Here is a 24656-nt window from a genome sequence, read left to right as displayed (position 1 = left end):
TGGCGAGTCCGGACACGCGGAGTGGGCAGGCTTCCCGGTATGGCCGAAACCCCCCGCCCAGAAAGGGTGGCCCCAAGGAAGCCCTGTCCAATCAGTCTTTGAGTAGAATTGCATAAGTGTTTTTATATAATCATTGTAAATCTTGTCTGTTTTATTCCCGCGTAAGTCTGCTCTGTGTCCTTCTTTTGCAAGTTGATTGGAAATAAATTATTGTAGAAATGTTCCCAGTTCATTTTTGTCTTTTCCATCATTGGTCCAGCATGATTCTGATCTGAGTTAAGCCGGGTCTTTGCCCCCGATAATCTGTTCATTCAAGCCGGTACGTCCTTGCTAATTCCGCTCGGCTGCATCCGATCCGGAAAGGTGGTTGGTAGAGTTGGTAGTTGGTAGAGTGCGCCGGATCGGGCAAGGCGTATCGAGGGCGTGGTTCCCCGGTAGTCAAAACCGTGTGGTTAATTAGGTAAATAGGTTGTAGCCAAAAAGACCCTACGCCACGCGGTTGACTTATTGGCGTCCACGGTCGGTTAAGCGACCCGCCGCGTCACGGAATTATCTGTGAGCGACGGCCTACAATTCCGGGAGTCTCGTGGGTGATGACGTAACTTCCCCCACCTAGTGGTCGTTCTCGCCACCGGACCCCAGCCCGCAACAATATATATGTATATATGTAAAATCATATCTTCAAAAGCTGTAAACGAGTTATGACAAAACGATGTGGATGTGAGTTGGTTCAGTGATAAAAGTGTTGGCTCATACCAAGTCCTTCTCAAGACTGCACGAGGTATGTGTTCTATGAATACCATCTAGTTTTTATAATTAACAAATTAATAGGGTGCACGACTGGTTCTTTTTACCTACACATGACAACCATGGCAGAATTTTTCACCTCAACCCCCAAAATCGCCCCCCTTATCCCCTCCAAAACACCCCCCTCACTTCGCTCATTTATTCTTTACCCCCTCCATTCTGAGCACCACGACCCCTCTTTGCACATCTCATTTTCTCTCCACACCCCTCAATTCTGATCATACCCTCTCTGCAGCACCACCTCTCATGTTCCTCACTACATCCCCCTGTCGCGAGCACGTGACGTGCCCCTCCACCACTTTCCACCTCAATTTTGGTCTCCCCTTTCTCTTCCTGTCAACTGCATCCAAATCAAAGGCCTACCTGACCATATTCCCCGACGGACTTCTATGACTCGGGTGTGTTCCGTTAGCAAGTGGCTTGCTATCGCTCGCCATGCGTCTCGCTTGATTCAAAGCGCATAAACAAGCACTCCAACGGAATGGAGTGCTCTGCACGTTTAACACCATGGCTGTCTCCACGGAAATAATGATATCGTGGTACTCAAGCGAATGCCGTGGAGCAATTGGTGTCCGAGCCGTCGCTTTCAGTTTTACTTGATCCTCTTGTGCAACTTCCCCCAAACGAATTGATTGTGTTTGCTGCGGCTACAGAGTAAGAGGACGAGGGAAAGAAAGATAAACAAATGGGGAGTCAGATGGAGGACCCCCCATCAAGCTTATTTAACACTAAAACTACCACCCGTGGCTTCGCTGACGGGATTACTAAAATAAGAGAGATGAATAAAAAGGTGCAAAAACAGATCCCTGCAACTACAAACCAATCAGCCTTCTCCCAATCATCAGCAAGGTTATGAAATCCATCATCGCTTCAGACATTAAATCCTTCCTCTTCTCCAATGGCCTGATTTCCGATCATCAATTTGGATTCAGACCAGGTCACTCCACCCTGAATATGCTGCTTCTGCTCTCCCAACAATGGATGGAAGCCCTCAATGCCAGACATGAGATCAGTCATCTCCCAAAACATATCGCATGCTTTGATATGATCTGGCACCTCGCCCTACTCATCAAACACTCTTCCTATAGTATACGCCTGGTGTTGGCTTAATGGTTAGGGTGGCGGGCTTGGGATCCTACAATCCTGAGTTCAAATCCCACTTGGCTGTTGAATTAATACCAGGTGGGGTTAACTCAGCCTGTCATCCTTCCGAAGTCAGCAAAATGAGTGCCAGCATGCTGGTATACTGTGTCGGAGTGGCGACCCGTCCAGGATTGTGCCCAATAGCCAAGGAGACTGCTTAAGCAGCACCAACGCTCTGTCCAGAGTGTGTTCCCAATCTCCTCCTCCTCCTCGTAGAGTATCCAAGCCAATCTCAATGCATGGCTCATGGACCTCCTCTCCTGTCGCAGTCAACGTGTGGCTCTTAATGGAATTTTCTCATCTCCTCTTTCCGTCCAGGCTGGAGTTCCTCAAGGTAGCATTCTGGACCCTGTTCTTTTTGTGGTTTTCATCAATGATCTCTCCGACTCTCTGGGAAATCCTCTTTATCTCTTTGCTGATGACTCCACCCTCTACTATACCATCTCTCATCCCTCAGATCAGCAGTCTTCCCTCTCTGCAGACATGGATAAAATCCCAAGCTGATCAAACACTTGGAATATGTCTTTCAATCCTGAAAAATCTCACTATGTCTCCATGAAAGGGCCATCTGGAAGCCCCCTTCCCCCCCCCCCCCAATCTACTTTCTCATCAACTCACTTGAAGAAGTGCTGTCATTCAAGCTTTTCGGTCTCACTATCTTCCATGATCTTTCCTGGTAAAGCCACATTTCCAAGCTGGCCTCCAAAGACAGTCACCGACTGGGCATCCTCCATCATGCAAAGTCCTTCCTTGGCACACCTGAGCTCCTGACCACATACAAAGCTTTCGTCCGCAGCCTCATGAAGGACTGCTCTTCCCTCTGGGCTGGTACTCCTGCCTCTCACCTTTCTCGGCTTCACACTGTGGACACCAAGGGATTTAGGGTCATTGGTATCTCCTGCCGTGAGGCTGAGTCTTTGGTTCTCTCACTCTCTCACCACAGGCAGGTCGGTGGTCTTTCTGTCTTCTGCAGACCCCTCTCCAGTCTTACCCCCCCCCCCCATTCTCTGTCTGTGCTATGTTCCTCCCCCCTACCATATTTCTGCAGGACGCCCAAGGTCTGCCAGCAGCCCCCTTCTGGTAAAACTACCAAAATCATGAATCACTGCTCACTTTCACTCTTTCATTCCTTTTTTGAACCCACCTCTGGAACAAGCTCCCTAACTCTCTTAAATCCCACTCTTCCCTCCAGGTCAGCAAAACAGCTGTTCACCACCATCTCATATATTCCCCCATCCAAAACCATATTTTCTTTCCCCCATTAATCCACCCAAAACCCATTCCGTTCAAATCCTCTCATTTGTGTGTGTGGTGAGTTTCTGATTCTTCTGAAAGTCCCTGTAGTGTCCATCTTGTTTACCCCGTGTACCCCTCCCGCCCCATCCCTCTCCCTTCCACAGATCTCCTAATGTCTCTGTTCCCTACTGTTGTTGTGCTTCCCTCTCCAACCCCTCTTGTCTCCTTCACCCTTTGTTACATGTTCTGTGTGTTAGCTTGTTTTTTGAGCATCAACAAGGGACACAAAAAAATAAACAAACAAAAAAAAACAGCAACATAATTATTCTTCACTCACCACACACAGAAATGAGTTGTTGTTGGCTCTCCATTCCGCGCGACAAACTTTTACTTCCCATACTTTTCTCCTTTTTAGATCATGAGGGAAACGATGAATCGTCTTCCTGCTGTCTGATCGAACAGCCCCAAGCTGAACAGCACGGCGAGCAGGGAGGGCGAGGACGGGGGAGGTGATAGTAATGACAGGGGAGGGGGGGTAGAATTATGAGGGAAGTGAAGGGTGGTGAAGGTGGGGGAGGAGGGAGGGGAAGGCGGGGAGGAAGGAGGTCCATCCATCGATCCATTCCCTCCATCCATTGATAAGGAACGGCAGGCTTGGCACCACGCGACACTGCAGGGTGCAACACAGGCAGGTGGGGTCTGAACTTTGTAAGTCGATCAATGTATTTTTGATTGTGTTTAGCAGAGAGAGTGCAGAGTGACAGTGCCGGTACTTTTACCGTGTATCGCTATGCTTGCAAACGAACATTCAAGCAGCTTGTAGAGCACTCGCCAAGTGGCTGTAAATGCTCAAGCAAGCACTCCAACAAAATGGTTGATAAGGAATGGAAAGCTTGGCAAACGATTTATAGCAATCACAGATCGGGCATATTAAATATCACCCGGAGACACCTGGTGTGCTAAACAATGTGCAAAATGAACAAATGAACACTTTTTTAGGGGTTGGAACTGCTGCTAAGGTCAATTCCGCAGTTTAAATTTTGAAATTTGGCACAGGTTAAGAGATTATACAGCTTATCTCATGTGTCAAAATTAAATAAAGGCACGAACACTGGCATCTCTGGGTGTTTATAAGCATTGCGATGTATCCAGTGATTAATACTTATGAAGGACGGTCAGGCATTCGATGATATGAGTGAGAAAAGTGAAGAAAAAAAAAAAACTTTGAGCACTTTATCATTACAAAACTGTTGTGCCCTGTTCCAAGTCAAGGCATTGATGAGCAGGTCAAAAAATGGCAAATTAAGACCAGCGACAGAGAGCGGGTTGACAAAGGGGTGAACCAAGGATGGAGCCTTGACAAAGGATAATTAAATAATGCCGTTAATTATCTTCAAAAGGGGTGCTCTAATTAACCCAAACACCCAATTTTCACTCATGCTCTTCCTTGGAGTTCCCTCAGTATACGTGCAAAGTTTCAGGCTGCTAGGTTTCATGGTTTTGGAGTTATGGAGGAGACACACTGACCAACCAAAGAAAGAATGACATTTAATATTGTAGACTACCATGGGTACCAGGCATTGACTGGTGCTGTTTTAATCCTGTTGGCATTTTGGAGAAATCAAATTTTGTTTTGTTTTTTTCTATTTTTTGAGGGTGCCTAAAACACTTCCCTACACCCACTAAGGTATTGGGTCTGGGATCATTTGATATCACGGTTAACGTAACTACAAAGGCTTAGGCACTATTGAACAATTAAAAAAAAAAATCCAACTTTTTTTCACTAAATCACTCCCTTAGCACTTGCAGATGAATCATTGAAAGTTTGAAGAATATCCGGTTGGACATCTCTGAAAAATATGGCAACACGGACACACATACAGACGGACCAGCATCTCCCTTAAAATATAGATACGGACAGTGCATTTTGGGGAAGGGGTTTTGCATGTTTTAGATGTTGAACAATTAGGATGAAAAGTAGAAGTAACAATTAAAGTACGAAATGCACTTTTCAACTCGAACGGCATTTGGTAGAGCGCATACCTCCGCCAGGCTGAACAGTTTACTTTTTGTATCCCACTAGCTAGCTATCATGTGAAGCCTGTGGCTGCAGGTTTGCAATCAATTTCTGGGGACGCAGCTATGCAGCTGATCAACTGTCAACCCCACCTCGTATTAATTCAATGAAAAGGGGCTCAAACTCGAGACCTTAAGCCAGCTACCTTAACCGTTAAGCCAATACCAGGCTTCGTGTCCCACTGATAGGCCGGATCTGGATCCGGACCTGTCCCAAAATCTAATCGGCTTGTTCTAGTCACCTAACCAATTCATCCGCTCAGTTTTGTCATAACTCGTCCACAACTTTTGAAGTATAATGCTACATGGTGATCTAATCTCAATGGTGATCGAATCACTTAAGAGATTAAAAACTCTCCTTCCCGAATTCGGATTCAGATGTTCACCAAAATCTAATCAATCCGTCTTTGTCAACATACCAAACCTGTTCACCAAGTTTCGTCATAACTCATACATAACTTTTTGCGATATCGTGCTATATATGTTTTTTGGCCATAACTGTCAACGGTGATCGAAGAATTACTTTAAAAATTATGAGATCCGGATTTGTATCCACCAAAATTGATTCAATTCTTCTTTGTCACACACCCAATCTGTCCACCAAGTTTCGTCCGAACCATCCACAACTCTGAGATATCATGCTTTATCTGTTTTTTGACCCTGTCTCTCAATGATGAAGAATCACTTAAAAAATCCTCATATCCGGATTCGGATCCAGCTCTTCACCAAAATCTCATAACATTGTCCTCCACTTGCTCGGACCTAACCTTTCCAAGTTGGAACAAATGTTACCAGGAAATGTGGAACTTCCAACATTGAGGATGGATGGGCACTTTATCGTAGAGTCAAAGTAAAATAGGACCGTCTGTCCTGAAGCTCGGCTGGATCAGGCGCAACAGTCAATCAAACCCCCTGCAAACCACCCGAGACCCTGAATTTTTTAATGGCGTGAACAAACTTTGGTACATCAAGGTGATGAAGGTTGTGGTGAAGTTTCATCAGTCATGTGTGTAGTTTCGGAGAAGAGAGCAAATACCTAATTTGGGGGTGTTGGAAACCCCCCCCCCCCGTACATCCAATGAGTGAGAACAAATTTTGATGCGGTCAATACACCTTCATTAGACTTCAGATTACGAAGCTTGTGGCCAAGTTTCATCAAAATTGTGTGTTTGGTTCAAGCAATAATGACGTGTTAATGGACTGACTGACTCACTCACCCACCTACGGACACTGTTCAATCGCATACGCTCACTTAACTAAAGTCCAGGTAAGATAGAAATGGAAATGAGGCAGAAAACTGTTGTAAAACATTTATGGACACCATTATCAAAGAGATGGAACAAACAAAAAAAAAACAAAAACAATCAAGTGTATTCAAAGTGTTTTCAACCATCTGCCACCCAGTGTTATATCCTTAAAGGTTGATCCCATTTTGTTGGAGCAAAACTGAAGCACACAAGTGATCATCACTCTGAGTTGTCAGGTTTCATAAACAGTGTCACACCGCAGGAATTTCCACAGTTCAAAACGATTATAGTTAAGTGCTTAAACAAAAATACACTGTCCATGTCAAAGTTGTGCAGCCGACCTCTACTTGACCACAAAATATGCATTCCACATGGTGACACTGAATCAAATTGTAATGGGTCACCCTGTGTCCACTGTAGACGATGTGAGGGGTTTCAACAAGCTGAAGCTGATAAAGACCTGAACAAGGACCGAACCTCTGGCATAAAATTTAAACAAGTTAATTAAGATAACAATTAAAGGATCCCAGATATAAAAATAGGACCACTGGACCTGCAGCTTTTCTGAGCCCTGGCCTCATGTTGTAACCCAAATTTGGTGGCATTCTGACTGGTGGGTCTGGAGAGGAAGGTTTTTGAAGAAATTTACGCGATTTTTCCCGAATTTTTACAAAGTCTGCCATTTTGATAAACTTCCGGTCAAGTGATCGGCGTGACTTCCACAATATAAACATCACAACCCTGTCCTAATGTTATAACCCAAATTTGGTAGCATGGTGATGGGTGCGTCTGGAGAAGAAGATTTTAAAAGGAATTAATGTGATTTTTCCCAAAAGTTGATCAAGTCAGCCATTTTGACACACTTCCGGTCATGTGATCGGCATGACTTCCACAATTTCATTAAGATCCCTACCCCGGCCTGATGTTGTAACCCAAATTTAGCAGCAACAACTGGTGGGTCGAGAGAAAAAGATTTTGGAAGGAATTTGTGTGACCGCCATTTTGACACAGTTCTGGTCAGGTGATCAGGTGATCAGCATGGTCTCTACAATTTAACCTCTGGACCGTGTCCTAATGCTGTGTCCCAAGTTTGGTAGCATTCTGCCTGATGGTTTGGATAAGAAGGCATTAATGTGATTTTCCCAAAAATTGACCAAGTCGGCCATTTTAACACACTTCCGGTCAAGTGATTGGCATGACCGGCAATTTAACATCCCTGCCATAATGTTGTAACCCAAATTTGGTGGCATACTGACTGGTGGGTCTGGAGAAGGCGAATTTGGAAGGAATTTGTGTGACCGCCATTTTGACACACTTCCGGTCACATGATCAGCATGACCTCCGCAATTTAATATCCCTATCCTGGCCTAATGCTGTAACCCAAATTTTGTAGCATTCTGACTGGTGGGTCTGGAGAAGATTTTTGAAGAAATTTACTAAGTCAGCCATTTTGACGGACTTCCAAGTCACGAGAGCGGAACGAGCATTGCAATCCCTGTAACCAGTCAGGAGAGGAATGTTGTTGCGAAGTTTCAGCCAGATCGGCCCAGCCGTTTAGCCGGAGAAGTTGAAATCTGTCGGACAGACGGACGGTGCGTGATGACAATACCTTATCTGGAATTATTCCAGATAAGCTAAAAATGTGGAGTTCACGTCTGGTTGTAAAACGAGGGGATGTGGAAAAGAAAAGAGGATACAAAACATTTTTAATTTGGTGAATGCCTGTGGAAATGACCCTGGTGCCTTTATGATGATTCTGTCAATTTAGATTCAATGAATGGAAGGTAAAACTCCACTTTGTGCATCATGCTTGTTGTATCTGGTCTTGCTCCTTGAAAAGCTTGTGGTTCCAGCTCCTTCTGTGGGGCTGACACGTCTTCTGCCCTTCCATCAGTTGTGCACCTTCACCACAATGTACTGAGAACATCCATTATTTTAAAGTCTGGAGTGTGGAAAAGTCATACAATGCGTAGTTTGCCTCCCAATGTATTTGTACTCACAGTGTTTTCAAAATATTTGTACTTGCTCTCTGATCTTTAGTTGCTTGTTGTCTGTCTTCAGCAGTTATTTCCTTTATTGGGGCATTGGATTGGCATTTGTGGGGTTTTTGTGACCGCAGTGATCTTTTTCAGATCTTGAAGATACTGTAGTTATGACGTTTTTAGTTGCTCCTTGAAACGTTGTCCTTTTCTGTGTACCCCCAATACTTCATGCATGGAATATGCTTTGCAACGGAGGATGGTCTCCTTCTCTGTAGATGAGCTGACGTCTATTAAACCCATGCTGTTCATCTGCAGATTTGTTTGTGATAGTTTTGGGGTTAGGTGTTATCTCTACTGGGTTTTGCTTCGGTGTGCAAACCTGTGTCAGCGTAAGGTGATATTTTCTCTCTTGTGTGAATTCTTTCATGTCTTTTCATTGTTGAGGAATAAACAAAATCCTTGTTGCAAACAGAACACTTGTATGGCTGTTCTCCCGTATGCGTTCTTTGATGAACCTTCAAGGAATTGAAGTGACGAAAGGTTTTAAAGCACACAGAACACTTGTAGGGCTTTTCCCCCGTGTGTATTCTTTGATGTTCATGCAAATGCCATGAACAAACAAAGGCCTTAAGACACACAGAACACTTGTGTGGCTTCTCTCCCCTGTGTATTTTTTCATGTTGATGCAAATGTGATGAAGAAACAAAATCTTTGCTGCAAACAGAACACTTGTACGGCTTTTCTCGACTGTGCAATTTTTTATGTTCACCTAAATATGAGGAAGAAAAATTCTTGTTGCAAACAGAACACTTGCGCGGCTTCTCTCCCGTGTGTGTTCTTTGATGTTCATGCAAATGCGATGAACGAACAAAGGCCTTATGACACACAGAACACTTGTATGGCTTCTCTCCTGTGTGTATACTTTGATGTCGTTTCAAAGAAGACAACATGGTAAATGATTTCTTGCACACAGAACAGTTGTATGGTCTTTCACTTCCTTGGGTATTCTTGAGGGTCTCCGTGCAGCTTTTACAACTGCGGTTGTCAGACACGCTGTGAAATGTGTCAGTTTCTTCATCAAGAGTTTGCGTCATGTGACGATTGACAACTTCTGAGCAGAACAATTGGGAACAGTTGGAACAAGAAACCAGTTTCATTTGATTCACTGGAAAGACAAATCAGAAAAAGCATTCAAAATTCACCAAAATTCTAAAATGTTGCAAAATTAACAAATATTTCACTCAAATTAAATTAACCATTTGCCATATTTCTGTCTTCCACTCGATGGAGAAGTTCCATATGAAGGATTCAAAAAAAAATGTAAAATTTTCTGTTTTGAAGTGGGTCTGACAGTGACTGAGTAAACACAAACTACCTTACAAGAGGTTATTATTATCCTGGGCAGCGGATGGAAATGTATAATGTGCGTTCCTTATTTATATTTTGTAAGGTCTCCCTTTATCCTCTTCACAAAGTGATTCCAGATGTATAATCTTTCAGTCTGATAGGAGAAATGAGAGGCAGTCGGCTGATTGGGGAAACCCAGAGGGGAGAGCAGGTCTTGATGAGAGAAGGTATAAGATCAAATTTCTACCAACCTGACCTTAGCAAGAGCAGATTTTGTGCTTCAACTCATGATTTTCAAGCCTTTTGTCTCCACAATATCCACAAAAGTGAGCTAGGGCAAAGGTTTAACAGTCCACCAGAGAGAACAATACTCCGCCGTGCTCTGCAAAGGTTTTGTTTTCAGTGAGAACTACCACACCTAGGTCGGACTGGGCCTGTTCAAGAATGGCCAGTAAACTTACACCTGATTTTAGAGAATTGCCTGGAAATTTAGCCTCTCATGAACATGCCATCATGAATGGCAAGACCCACTGATTTCTGAAGTATAAACCTCTTTCAAAGGTTAATCCTCAAAGTAAACAAGGAAAAAAAAAAAAGACATAAAATGTCGAAGCCCCCGTTGTTTCAGTAAATTTGCTGCACAGAGTTAAAGGGCTAGCCCATATTTATTTACAACTAACACGGCTGCCAGTCTGCCAGTCGGCCATCTTTGATCAGATTGCAAAATAAAGTGAGGGGCACGTGTATGCCATCGTGTGCTGTGCTTGCGCCAAGTTTGAACAAAATTGGATACGGTTGGGGACACGTTTAAGTAACAAAATGGCCACCAGTCGGCCATCTTGGATATGATCTCGAAACAACACGACGTGCTTATGTAGGCCATCATTCATTCACTGTGTGCCAAGTTTTGACAACATCAGTACATGCATGGCTGAGAAATGGTTGAGGACGTGTTGAACATTGGTTGTTTTTACAACTAAAATGGCCGCCAGTCGGCCATGTTTGATCACATCGTGAAACAAAAATGATATGCATATGTATACGATGATGTGTTGTGTTTATGCCAAGTGTGAATAAAATCGGTCCATACATGTCCGATATATGGTTGCAGATGCACGCGCACACACACACACACACACCGAGACCGAATCAATAAGCCCCCGTTTCGGACCAAGTCCAACGGGGTCTAATAATAGAGTTAGCTGTTTTTACTTTTCATGCAGTGTTGTAAGCATTCAGGACTTGGCTGGATTAAAAGTTGCATTCCAGGTGTTGAAGCTGTTTATTTATTGTATACAAAGTCAAGACTTGTGGAAGAGCAATAACAGAATAGGGGGTGAGGATGCAACAGAACAAAAGGAACAGTCGAAGGAGGGGGGAAACACCAAAAGCAGGGTTGAAGGATAAAATATCGGAGACTTTGACAAATAATGGTGAGGAGGAATGAGGGGTAGGGGAGGACACATGTAGGGGACAAGATGAATACAGAAGCAAACACTATGGAAGGAAAGATTGGAAATTTGTAAGGGGTTGCGTTTGGGGGTGATGCTGGGCTTATGGAGGTGGGGGGTGAGAAAAGAGTTTGGCTTGGGGGATGATCTGAGATGGTGGTGAACAGCTTCTCTTAGAGATCTGGGAGGAAGAATAGGATTGAAGATAATGTGGAAGTTGGTTTCACAGGTGGGGAAAAAAAACAACAGGAACAAATTAGTGGAGGTGATCAGTGACCCTGGATTTTGGGAGTTTCACCAGAAGATGGTTGATGGTGGACCACATGTTCCCTCCAGAAATCTGAGGGAGATAAAGCACGGAAAGAGTAAAGAGTGCAAGTCCAGAAATGAGGAGGTAAAAGACAGAGAGACCACCGACCTGTCTGTGATGAGAAAGTGATAAGCTCATATTACTCAGCTTTAGTGGCAGCCACAGCTTAAGCTTAACGAACATAGCGGCCTGCAATGATTCAAAAACAACATATTGAGCACAGGATTACAGAGAACAGGGGACACAATCCAAGAAATGATTTTTACTTCTACCCCAACAAAAACTGACCTTAGATGTTCAAGAAAAGCTCTAGATTTACTCCATTGTGGTCCAGGTCTTGAATGCATATACTGTAACATGTGATGAGATTATAGTGATAAACTTGTCTTTCAAACTTGTCAAGTCCTGGTAATCTCAATTGATTTGGTTTTTGCAATGCTATTTCCACAGAGTGTATTGGTGAAATGGAGACTTTTCAAACTTTAGCTTCAGGCGTCCAATGAATCTTGAGAAAAAAAATACATGAAAGGTTTCAAATGCAACTGATATCCTGTTGAGTTAACATCAAAAGGCCCACTTGGGTGCACACACTTTTAATTCAGCTGCAATTCTACAAGGACTGAAACAAAATAATTTCTTTGCAAAAATAACACACAAAAGAAGTAAACACAACAAGGTGTGTTCTCTGCGTAACTCAACTTACCTTCGAGCAACTGATCAGCTTTGCTCAGCTCCACAGGAGGAGGATCACATGGTTCCTGCTTTACATGATCATTGCTCAAAGCATTCTGGGAGCACTGAGGAGAGTTACTCTGGAAGGTTTCAAGCTTCATCAGAGGAGCTTCACCTGCAAACCGTGTGACATCAGTTAATTACAGGAAAGAAAGGGATAAATGAGTTAATCCAAAGAAAACAAAAGAAAAGATGGTGATTAAACACAATCCGATGAAATAACTCAAAATAAGAATATATCCGCTTCGATCGAAAAAAAAAAAAAAACAAGTCTCAGCCTCAATGCATTCGTAGTTTGCCAAATGAAACACATTTTATTCTGCTTTAACTCACCAGAATTTCAATTTAATTATGCACAATGAAAAAAAAGTGAAGATGTTGAAAAAAAAAAAAAACATTCCAGAATTTGAGTCAAGTTTGAGGTGCTCACTGCAGGGGGAGAAAGAGGGAGGGAGAGAGTGGAGGGAGAGAGAGAGAAGGGAGGGGAGGAAGAGGAAGAAGGGAGGGGAGGGAGAGAGAGGAGCTCTATCCCAACAGACTCGCAGCTGTAATTGCAGGCAAAGGTGTTTCCACGAAGTATTAACTCAGAGGGGGTGGAAACTGATCCAACCAAGATATTCTAGTTTTGCATTTTTAGTTAATTTTCTGAAATTTGTGGAATCTGTTTTCCACTTGGAAGTTGTGGGTTACAATGTGTAAATAAAGGTGGAGAAAGTCTGATTTAATGCAATTTCATTCCAGGCTACAAGGCAACAAAAGGTGAAAAATTTCATCTGGGAATTTTGAAGGACGGCTACATCGTCAATGTATGTGCCATTTCATCATGCGGACGTTCAACTGGGCATCTCATCTGCCGGCATTAGTTGGTGGCTGTTAAAGATCCCATGGTGTACTCCATGGACAGTAGGCAAGTTACTGCCAGCTCCCTCACCAAATTCCAACTCTAACAAACAGGGGGCATTGTATGAGCAGCACAGACATGCCCTGAGCAAATGATGCCACCCACAGTCATGCACTACATCAGAAAACTGAAGCAGCAACCGTGGTAAGCAAAACAGGATGCCAGACATTTGTCCACAAATACTGTCCTGTCCTCTTGTTTGAGACTTAGGACCTCTGTTCCGTAATTATACGTTGAGAACTCTTTACTGTAATTGTACCCAATAATAAATGTCTGGAGGAAATATGAAGAAAGTGAAACTCCTGACGTGTTTTTTTTTCAATGCAGGTATCAGGGCTTATGGAAGACTGGAACGACAGGGGAAAATGGATCAATAGACCAGATTAATTGAAGGGAAAAACGGTGGATCGACAAAAATCGGATGCTCCCCAACACAGAACAGAATTGTGGAAGGACAAGTGTCTCAGTTAGCCTGGTGTTTGCTTAACGGTGAGGGTGGCTGGCTTAAGATCTGCGGGTCTTGAGTCAGAGGCTGCTTACGAATAAATACAAAAGTGTATCAGTGAGTGTGGTAAGGTTCAGCAGTGCAAATGGGAGAAATCATGAACAGTCGACGCTAAAACATACAACTTCACGGAGAGAACAAAGATAGATAAATAAAATAGATATCTCATCATGCATTTTGGCACTGCTGCTCCGCTGGCACTAGAAATAGCAAACAGACATACCTTTAATGGGACGATCAATAAGCTCAGGATCGACCTTCAGCTTCCGATCAAAATCTGAAAAAAACAAACAGTCAGCCGGTCATACCTTTACATAACCTCCATAACTGGGAGTGCATGTTGATACCTCATTGAATATAGGATGTGATCAGTGGGGTTTAACCTCCATTATTGGCAGTGCATATTGATACCTCATTGAATGGAGGATGTGATCAGTGGGGATTGGTATCCAACTGCTTCTGTCACAATTGTCAAGTGTGAGCATCATTACCCTGAACATTGACATGAAAGTTGTGACATTTCAAAGTGCAGAAAAAAAAAAACCCATCAGTAAATCAATGAGATGAGTAATCCATTTACTACATGGCCGTTTGAGTGTTTCCATCACTCGATGGCCTAAATACAAGTCGAACAGCATAAATGAAGACAACAACCTCCCGTAAGGTGGACCATCATGATCATCGTCTCATTGGAGCAAGCAGAATGTTGTTGTGGTTCAGACCTTTGTCTTGAGATGTTGAATCATCCACAAACTCAGATTCCACCTTCAGAACTTCCACAACAAAATCTGAAAATAAAAACATCTCAAATCAATTCAACTGAATTTAACACATCTCATGAAACTCTACTATAAAGAGGACAATGAAACCTCTAAAAACCGGCACCCTTTGAGCCTAGCAGTTTCCAGATGATGGAAGCCAGAAACAGCCCACTGCCTTAGGGAGTGCCAAATCTTAGAGTTTCACTTGGGTCACTGACAATGTTTAGATTTTTCCTTGAATTCTGTACAGACTCCGAATATATTGGTGGGTTATGGAACTCTCCTGTTCCAACAACCAAATTAATCAATTTGCCAGTCGAATCCCCACATCCATGTTGATTTTTTCGTGTGGTACATCACCATCACCATCACTATCGCCACTGTCCTCTTAAGTGGACTTCATTACCACAGTTATAATCATGTCTGTCATCGCTTATGCCACAGGAGGTTCATTGTCACAGTTCATGCAATCTACGATATCATCTTCACGTAAGTTCTTATTACTCTCATGATCCATCCCATTGGCATGTCGTAACAGTTATACTGATTGAGTCTTCTGTGTAGAAAGTTGAAAACCTTCAAATACCTCAGTGCGAAATGGTGCCGCGCAGTGCTCGAAAACACGGCGCTCAAGAGGATGTACAACAAAGTGCTCAAACAGGGCGCCGCAGAGTGGGCTCAGACAGAGCCCCGCAGTGTGCTCAGACAGGGCTCCGCAGAGTGTGCTCAAACAGGGTGCCGCAGAGTGTGCTCAAACAGGGCGTGCAGAGTGTGCTCAAACAGGGCTCCGCAGAGTGTGCTCAAACAGGGCTCCGCAGAGTGTGCTCAAACAGGGCGCCGCAGAGTGTGCTCAAACAGGGCTCCGCAGAGTGTGCTCAAACAGGGCTCCGCAGAGTGTGCTCAAACAGGGCTCCGCAGAGTGTGCTCAAACAGGGCACCGCAGAGTGTGATAAAACAGGGCTCCGGAGAGTGTGCTCAAACAGAGCGCCGCAGAGTGTGCTCAGACAGAGCGCCGCAGAGTGTGCTCAGACAGGGCGCCGCAGAGTGTGCTCAGACAGGGCGCCGCAGAGTGTGCGAAAACAGGGCACCGCAGAGTGTGCTCAAACAGGGCACCGCAGAGTGCACGAAAACTGGGTGCCGCAGAGTGCGCTCAAACAGGGCTCCGCAGAGTGCGCTCAAACAAGGCGCCGCAGAGTGTGCTCAAACAAGGCGCCGCAGAGTGTGCTCAAACAAGGCGCCGCAGAGTGTGCTCAAACAAGGCGCCGCAGAGTGTGCTCAAACAGGGCGCCGCAGAGTGTGCTCAAACAGGGCGCCGCAGAGTGTGCTCAAACAGGGCGCCGCAGAGTGTGCTCAAACAGGGCGCCGCAGAGTGTGCTCAAACAGGGCGCCGCAGAGTGTGCTCAAACAGGGCGCCGCAGAGTGTGCTCAAACAGGGCGCCGCAGAGTGTGCTCAAACAGGGCGCCGCAGAGTGTGCTCAAACAGGGCGCCGCAGAGTGTGTTCAAACAGGGCGCCGCAGAGTGTGTTCAAACAGGGTGCCGCAGTGTGTTCAAACAGGGCGCCGCAGTGTGTTCAAACAGGGCGCCGCAGTGTGTTCAAACAGGGCGCCGCAGTGTGTTCAAACAGGGCGCCGCAGTGTGTTCAAACAGGGCGCCGCAGTGTGTTCAAACAGGGCGCCGCAGTGTGTTCAAACAGGGCGCCGCAGTGTGTTCAAACAGGGCGCCGCAGTGTGTTCAAACAGGGCGCCGCAGTGTGTTCAAACAGGGCGCCGCAGTGTGTTCAAACAGGGCGCCGCAGTGTGTTCAAACAGGGCGCCGCAGTGTGTTCAAACAGGGTGCCGCAGTGTGTTCAAACAGGGAGCCGCAGTGTGTTCAAACAGGGTGCCGCAGTGTGTTCAAACAGGGCACCGCAGTGTGTTCAAACAGGGCGCCGCAGAGTTTGCTCACACAGGGCGCCACAGAGTGTGCTCACACAGGGCTCCGCAGAGTGTGTTCAAACAGGGCGCCGCAGAGTGTGCTCGCACAGGGCGCCGCAGAGTACACACAAAAGAACACCACACACACAGTATGTGTGACAGAGTGTGGAGTTCTACAAACGTGTCCCATCACGGATTCGGGAAATTAAACAGTTGGTTGATTTTTCTTTCAAAGGGAGGATACTTTTAATTATATATTTTACACGATACTACATATATATTTCTATATTTTACACGATACTACATATATATTTATATATATTACACGATACTACATATATATTTATATATTTTACACAACACTACATATATATTTATATATTTTAAACAACACTACATGCATATTTATATATATTACACGATACTACATATATATTTATATATATTACACGATACTACATATATATATATATATATATATATATATATATATATATATATATATATTTATATATTTTACACAACACGACATATATATTTATATATTTTACACGATACTACATATATATTGTGACGTCCACGGGACTTGAACAGTCCCGCCAACGTAGAATGAGCCGAAACGATGGCGGCGGTTTATTTATTTATAACCCAAACATGGCGGTTCTAATCGCTCTACCGCAAACGGGACGAGGAAGGTGGCACGAGTCACTTTTCACTGAGTTGATGATGTTTATTTGTTTTTACTATTAACCAGAATATTAACTATTTTACGATTCGACGGGATGGTGTGGGATCGGGCGTGGGGAAAAACACACACACAGGGCTCCGCAGAGTGTGTTCAAACAGGGCGCCGCAGAGTGTGCTCGCACAGGGCGCCGCAGAGTACACACAAAAGAACACCACACACACAGTATGTGTGACAGAGTGTGGAGTTCTACAAACGTGTCCCATCACGGATTCGGGAAATTAAACAGTTGGTTGATTTTTCTTTCAAAGGGAGGATACTTTTAATTATATATTTTACACGATACTACATATATATTTCTATATTTTACACGATACTACATATATATTTATATATATTACACGATACTACATATATATTTATATATTTTACACAACACTACATATATATTTATATATTTTAAACAACACTACATACATATTTATATATATTACACGATACTACATATATATTTATATATATTACACGATACTACATATATATATATATATATATATATATATATATATATATATTTATATATTTTACACAACACGACATATATATTTATATATTTTACACGATACTACATATATATTGTGACGTCCACGGGACTTGAACAGTCCCGCCAACGTAGAATGAGCCGAAACGATGGCGGCGGTTTATTTATTTATAACCCAAACATGGCGGTTCTAATCGCTCTACCGCAAACGGGACGAGGAAGGTGGCACGAGTCACTTTTCACTGAGTTGATGATGTTTATTTGTTTTTACTATTAACCAGAATATTAACTATTTTACGATTCGACGGGATGGTGTGGGATCGGGCGTGGGGAAAAACACAGACAATTCCAATGAATATACAGATCTCAAACCTTCTAAGGCGCCAAGCGCGCGCACACACACACACACACACACACACACACACACACACACACACACACACACACACACACACACACACACACACACACACACACACACACACACACACACACACACACACACACACACACACACACACACACACCGTAGCTATTTCTGGTGGTCAGGCTGGAACGTGGTGTGGACGCAACTGTCCCTGGATCGGCGTCGGACGAGCTGGCCTTGCTCTCGTCAGGGGGGCAGGAGAAACCGTGGTGCTGTCGACCTCCTGGTCTGGGCCCAAGTCCGCTCACAGCCGCCAGGGAACCAGTTCTGGCACCAAGTTGCGAGCAGGAGAGGGAGGCAGGTCCGCCCGCCGTTCGACCCCATACTTCGAGTCAGCAGAACCCCAGAGCCAACCAAGGTGAGGAACGAGGCTCAGCAAGGCTCCAAGACACGATTAAGAACACGATCGAATCAGCACAACAACAAGGACGCTCTTCGCGCAACAGCCTCCACACCAAAAAAAAACACGATCTTTTTGATCTTCTTCCTCTTCCTTTTCGACCCCGAACAAAACCTTTTTATCCTCCTGTCCTCGTCACTTCCAATCGAGCCGTTTATTGGCCCACCGCCGTCGCCTTCTGCCAATCGTGATCACGGGGCGGAGCCATCCGCTGCACTGTCCTGTGACGTCACGGCCAGTCTCCAGAGAATACCAAAAGGGGTTTACGCAGACACACTTATCCTATCCCGTATCCCTATCTAGTTACGTGACAATTATCATTTCCCCCCCTTGAAGAAATGAACATTTACTAGACAACTTATCACATCGAGATCCTGGTAAACTCGAACAGCATGGCATACCTAATTAAACATCCTAATTACCCTTTGAATGCATACCCCCCCCTCAAACGTAACAATATTTTACACGATACTACACATATATATATATATATATATATATATATATATATATATATATATATATTTTACACGATACGACATATATATTTATATATTTTACACGATACGACATATATATTTATATATTTTACACGATACTATATATATATATATATACATATATATTTATATATTTTACACGATACTACATATATATATATATATATATATATATATATATATATATATATATATATATATATATATATATATATATATATATATATATATATATATATATATATAAATAAAACACGATACTACATATATATTTATTTATATATTTTACACGATACTACATATATATTTATATATTTTACACAACACTACATATATTTATATATTTTACACAATACTACATATATATATATATATATATATATATATATATATATATATATATATATATATATATATATATATATATATACATATACATACATTTTACACGATACTACATATATATTTATTTATATATTTTACACAATACTACATATATATTTTACACGAAACTATATATATATATATATATATATATATATATATTTATATATTTTACACGATACTACATATATATTTATATATTTTACATGATACTACATATACAGTATATTTATGTATTTTACACAATACTACATATTTATTTATATATTTTACACAATACTACATATTTATTTATATATTTTACACAATACTACATTTATATTTATATATTTTACACAATGCAACATATATTTATTTATATATTTTACACAATACTACATATTTTTTATATATTTTACACGATACTACATATATTTATATATTTTACACGATACTACATATATTTATATATTTTACACGATACTACATATATTTATATATTTTACACGATACTACATATATATTTATTTTTTTTACGCAATACGACATATATATTTATTTATATCTATTCCACAATACGACATATTTATTTATATATTTTACACAATACTTCATATATTTATTTATATGTTTTACACGATACTACATATATATTTATATTTTTTTTACACAATACTGCATATATATTTTACACAATTCTACATATATATTTATTTATATATTTTACACGATACTGCATATTTATTTATATATTTTACACGATACTACATGTATAATTATATTTTACACAATACCACATATATTTATATATTTTACACGATCCTGCATATATTTATTTATATATTTTACACGATCCTGCATATATTTATTTATATATTTTACACGATCCTGCATATATTTATTTATATATTTTACACAATACTACATATATATTTATATATTTTACACAATACTACATATATTTATATATTTTACACGATACTACATATATATTTATGTTTTTTTTACGTAATACGACATATATTTATATATTTATTTATATCTATTCCACAATACGGCATATTTATTTGTATATTTTACACAATACTACATATATTTATATATTTTACACGATACTACATATATATTTATGTTTTTTTACGCAATACGACATATATATTTATATCTATTCCATAATACGACATATTTATTTATATATTTTACACGATACTACATATATATTTATTTATTTTACACGATACTTCATATATTTATTTATATGTTTTACACAATACTTCATATATTTATTTATATGTATTACACGATACTACATATATATATATATATATATATATATTTTTTTTTTACAGAATACTACATATATATATATATTTTTTTTTTACACAATACTACATATATATTTATATTTTTTTTACACAATACTGCATATATATATATATATATATATATATATATATATATATATATATATATATATTTTACACAATATTGCATGTTTATTTATATATTTTACATGATTCTACATATATATTTATATGTATATTTATATAATTAACACAATACTACAAATATATTTTACATGATACTACATATACAGTATATTTATATATTTTACACAATACTACATATTTATTTATATATTTTACACAATACTACATATATTTATTTTTATATTTTACACAATACTACATAAATTTATTTATATATTTTAAACAATACTACATGTAAATTTATTTATATATTTTACACGATACTACATATATATTTATTTATTTTACACAATACTTCATATATTTATTTATATATTTTACACGATACTGCATGTTTATTAGCCTGGTGTTGGCTTAGTGGTTTGGATGGTGGCTTGGGATCCCAGGGTCCTGAGTTCAAGTCCCGTTGGCTGCTGAATTAACACCAGGGGGTTGACTCAGCCTGTCATCCTTCCGAGGTCGGCGAAATGAGTGCCAGTGTACTGGTCCCGGTGTATGCCCCGGTTAGAATAGGTGTACCATATCCCTGTGTGTCGTAAGAGGCGACCAGGGTTGGCGTCAGGAAGGGCATCCGGCCATAAAACATTGCCTCAAGAAAAAGCCAAAACCCCTGCACAGCAGGGAAAAATGGCTGTAAAAACGGTCATTTTTTTTTTTACTGCATGTTTATTTATATATTTTACACGATTCTACATATATATTTATATATTTTACACAATACTACAAATATATTTTACATGATACTACATATACAGTATATTTATATATTTTACACAATACTACATATTTATTTATATATTTTACACAATACTACATATATATTTATTTTTATATTTTACACAATACTACATATATATTTATTTATATATTTTACACAATACTACATGTAAATTAATTTCTATATTTCACACAATACTACATATATATTTTACACAATACTACATATGTATTTTATTTATATCTTTTACACAATACTACATATTTATTTATATATTTTGCACGATACTACATATATATTTATTTATTTTACACAATACTTCATGTTTTTATATATTTATTTATATGTTTTACATGATACTACGTTTTTATATTTTTATTTTTTTACACAACACTACATATGTTTATTTATATTTAAACAATACTACATATATTTATATGTTTTACACAATACTACATATATTTATTTATATATTTTACATGATACCACATATTTATTTATATATTTTACACGATACTTCATATTTTACACGATAATACATATATATTTATATATTTTACACGATACTACATATATTTATATATTTTTATTTATATGTTTTACACGATACTACATATATATTTTATATTATACACAATACTACATATATATTTATATATTTTATACAATACTACATGTATATTTAAATATTTATTTATATATTTTACACAATACTACATATATATATATATATATTTTACACAATACTACATATATATTTATTTATATATTTTACACAATACTACATATATATTTATATATTTTACACAATACGACATATTTATTTATACATTTTACACAATACTACATATATATTTTACACAATACTACATATATATTAATAGCGAACGCAGTGAGCTTCATACTTAACGCGTGCACATGAGAGAATAGGAAACAACAACACAATACCATGGCAATTTGGAATCAGTGTAGATGGCTATGACCCTTTTGCTTCCGTTTTTTTTTTTGCTTCTGGTTATTTTTTGTTTCCATTTTTTGTCATGGGGAATGATGCATGCCGGGAGATAAAGGCATCGTCAGAGACATGAAAGACCCAAATAATATCAGACATGGTGTATATTTCCTCCACTGATTTTAATAAAGATATCTCCCGCATCATCAAAAAATAATTTTTAATCGTGATTTACATTATTTGATCGCTGATCCCGAATCCAGGCCGAAGTAACTGGAAATTGCGTATACAGTTGTCAACAAGTTATAGGTAAAGTCAGAAGAGAATGTAAGAAGAATACTACGTTCGCTTCTAATATTTTTCTTTTAGACGAGATCCTGTTCTCGGCGGTGTAGTTGTCGTTGTGAAGGTAATGTTGAGGTAATATTTTTTTTTTAGATGAGATCCTGTTCTCGGCGGTGTAGTTGTCGTTGTGAAGGTTATGTTGAGGATTTTTTTTTTTTTCAGATGAGATCCTGTTCTAGGTGGTGTAGTTGTTGTTGTGAAGGTAATGTTGAGGTAATAGGTAAAGTCAGAAGCGAATGTAAGAATAATTCTACGTTCGCTTCTAGGCTTTGCCTATACCACATTATATTTTATACGATACTACATATATTTAATTATATATTTTACACGATACTACATACATATTTATATATTTTACACAATACTACATATATATTTATATATTTTACTCGATACTACATATATATTTATATATTTTACATGATACTACATATATATTTATTTATTTTACACAAGACTACATATATTTATATATTTTACACGATACTACATATATATTTATATATTTTACACAATACCACATATATTTATATATTTATTTGTATATTTTACACGAAACTGCATATATATTTATATATTTTTTGAAATCGTGCAGGATTTTGGAATGGAGTATAAATACAAAAGTTTCATACTTCTTCCTTGCATGGTGCTGAACATTAATAAATGGTAGAGCACGACAAACAGCCATATGTTGGCAACCATTTCACACGCTTGATGAACCTAACGCCTCCTGTTGTGTTAAAGTTCATTGGAGAACTTCGGTCTCAACTCGTCCATTAACAAATCTGCTCTCAGGAATCCAAATCACCGTTCGAGCTCCGATAACAACGAACGGAATCGCTTCACCGGCTCAGGACATCGACACGATCGTGTACGAGGGGACCCGACCGGACATCGAGGGATTACCCATATAAATTATATAATTTATTTAAACAGAGCACAGTACGGACCCCGTACGGGAACGAACAGTACGTACCGGGTCCAAACTCCTCATCCCCTGGAGAACCTCCCGGACTGAGCGCGTTTCCTCCATCAGAGCCGCTCCTCGATCCCGGGGGGTTCGTTCTGTGCTCCTCAAGGGACAAATCTCGGTTCATAACGTACAGTGAGTGTAACACAGTACCACACAGTCCAACCCAGACGAACAACAGAAAGTGAAGACAGCGTCAAACAATCCCTGAAATGAGTTAATTCACCAATTCCATTCCACAGATTCGTCACAAATCGAATACCTCGTCATAAACTTTCCGGGTTTTGTTTTAAAATTAGACAATAACAGGGATTCTGGATCGAACCGAGACCCGTTTGGTTATGTTAGTGAAGGAGAATTAAATCCATGAAGGATCGTTTTGGAATCTTTTAACTCGTTAATAACTGGATTCAGAACTTCTTCAGCAGAACATGGTAAATATTTATTATTGTTGATTAAAAACATGAAAAATGCTCTTTGGACAGATTTACATGGAGGAACATGATCATTGGATCAACCACATGAATAAGGGATGTGTGTGTGTGTGTGTGTGTGTGTGTGTGTGTGTGTGTGTGTGTGTGTGTGTGTGTGTGTGTGTGTGTGTGTTTGTGTGTGTGTGTGTGTTTGTGTGTGTGTTTGTGTGTGTGTGTTGGTGTGTGTGTTTGTGTGTGTGTGTTTGTGTGTGTGTGTGTGTGTGTGTGTGTGTGTTTGTGTATGTACGTACGTGCGTGTGTGTTTGTGTGTGTGTACGTGCGGGTGTTTGAGTGTACGTGCGTGTGTGTGGTTGTGTGTACGTGCGTGTGTGTGTGTATGTGCGTACGTGCGTGTGTGTGTTTGTTTGTGTGTGTGTGTG

The 24656-nt window shown here is 40.0% G+C and overlaps 2 protein-coding genes across 2 annotated transcripts in view; both read right to left on the bottom strand.

The window, feature by feature from the left end:
- LOC147009312 (uncharacterized) overlaps positions 1-24308 on the bottom strand; it is a 79779-nt gene extending 55471 nt beyond the window's left edge. Inside the window, 4 exon segments of the mRNA XM_085861749.1 lie at positions 12303-12446; positions 13961-14014; positions 14460-14525; positions 23810-24308. Coding sequence (XP_085717875.1) covers positions 12303-12446; positions 13961-14014; positions 14460-14525; positions 23810-23930 — 385 coding nt within the window. The 5' untranslated portion in view covers positions 23931-24308.
- LOC147009313 (uncharacterized) lies at positions 6559-12104 on the bottom strand. Its single transcript, XM_085862150.1, has 2 exons — positions 11888-12104; positions 6559-9656 (listed from the first exon to the last, which is right to left on the bottom strand). Exon 2 carries the CDS (start codon positions 9646-9648, stop codon positions 8830-8832), a length of 819 nt encoding a protein of 272 aa, XP_085718276.1. The 5' UTR covers positions 9649-9656; positions 11888-12104; the 3' UTR covers positions 6559-8829.
- Positions 24309-24656: the final 348 nt, after the last annotated feature.

The sequence above is a fragment of the Eptatretus burgeri genome, chromosome 17, assembly GCF_056783735.1.
Source record: "Eptatretus burgeri isolate ZD-2024b chromosome 17, Ebu_testis_v1, whole genome shotgun sequence".
NCBI classification, from domain to species: Eukaryota; Metazoa; Chordata; class Myxini; order Myxiniformes; family Myxinidae; genus Eptatretus; species Eptatretus burgeri.
Note: the sequence above shows the minus strand (reverse complement) of the source record. Positions and strands in the feature narration are given on the sequence as shown.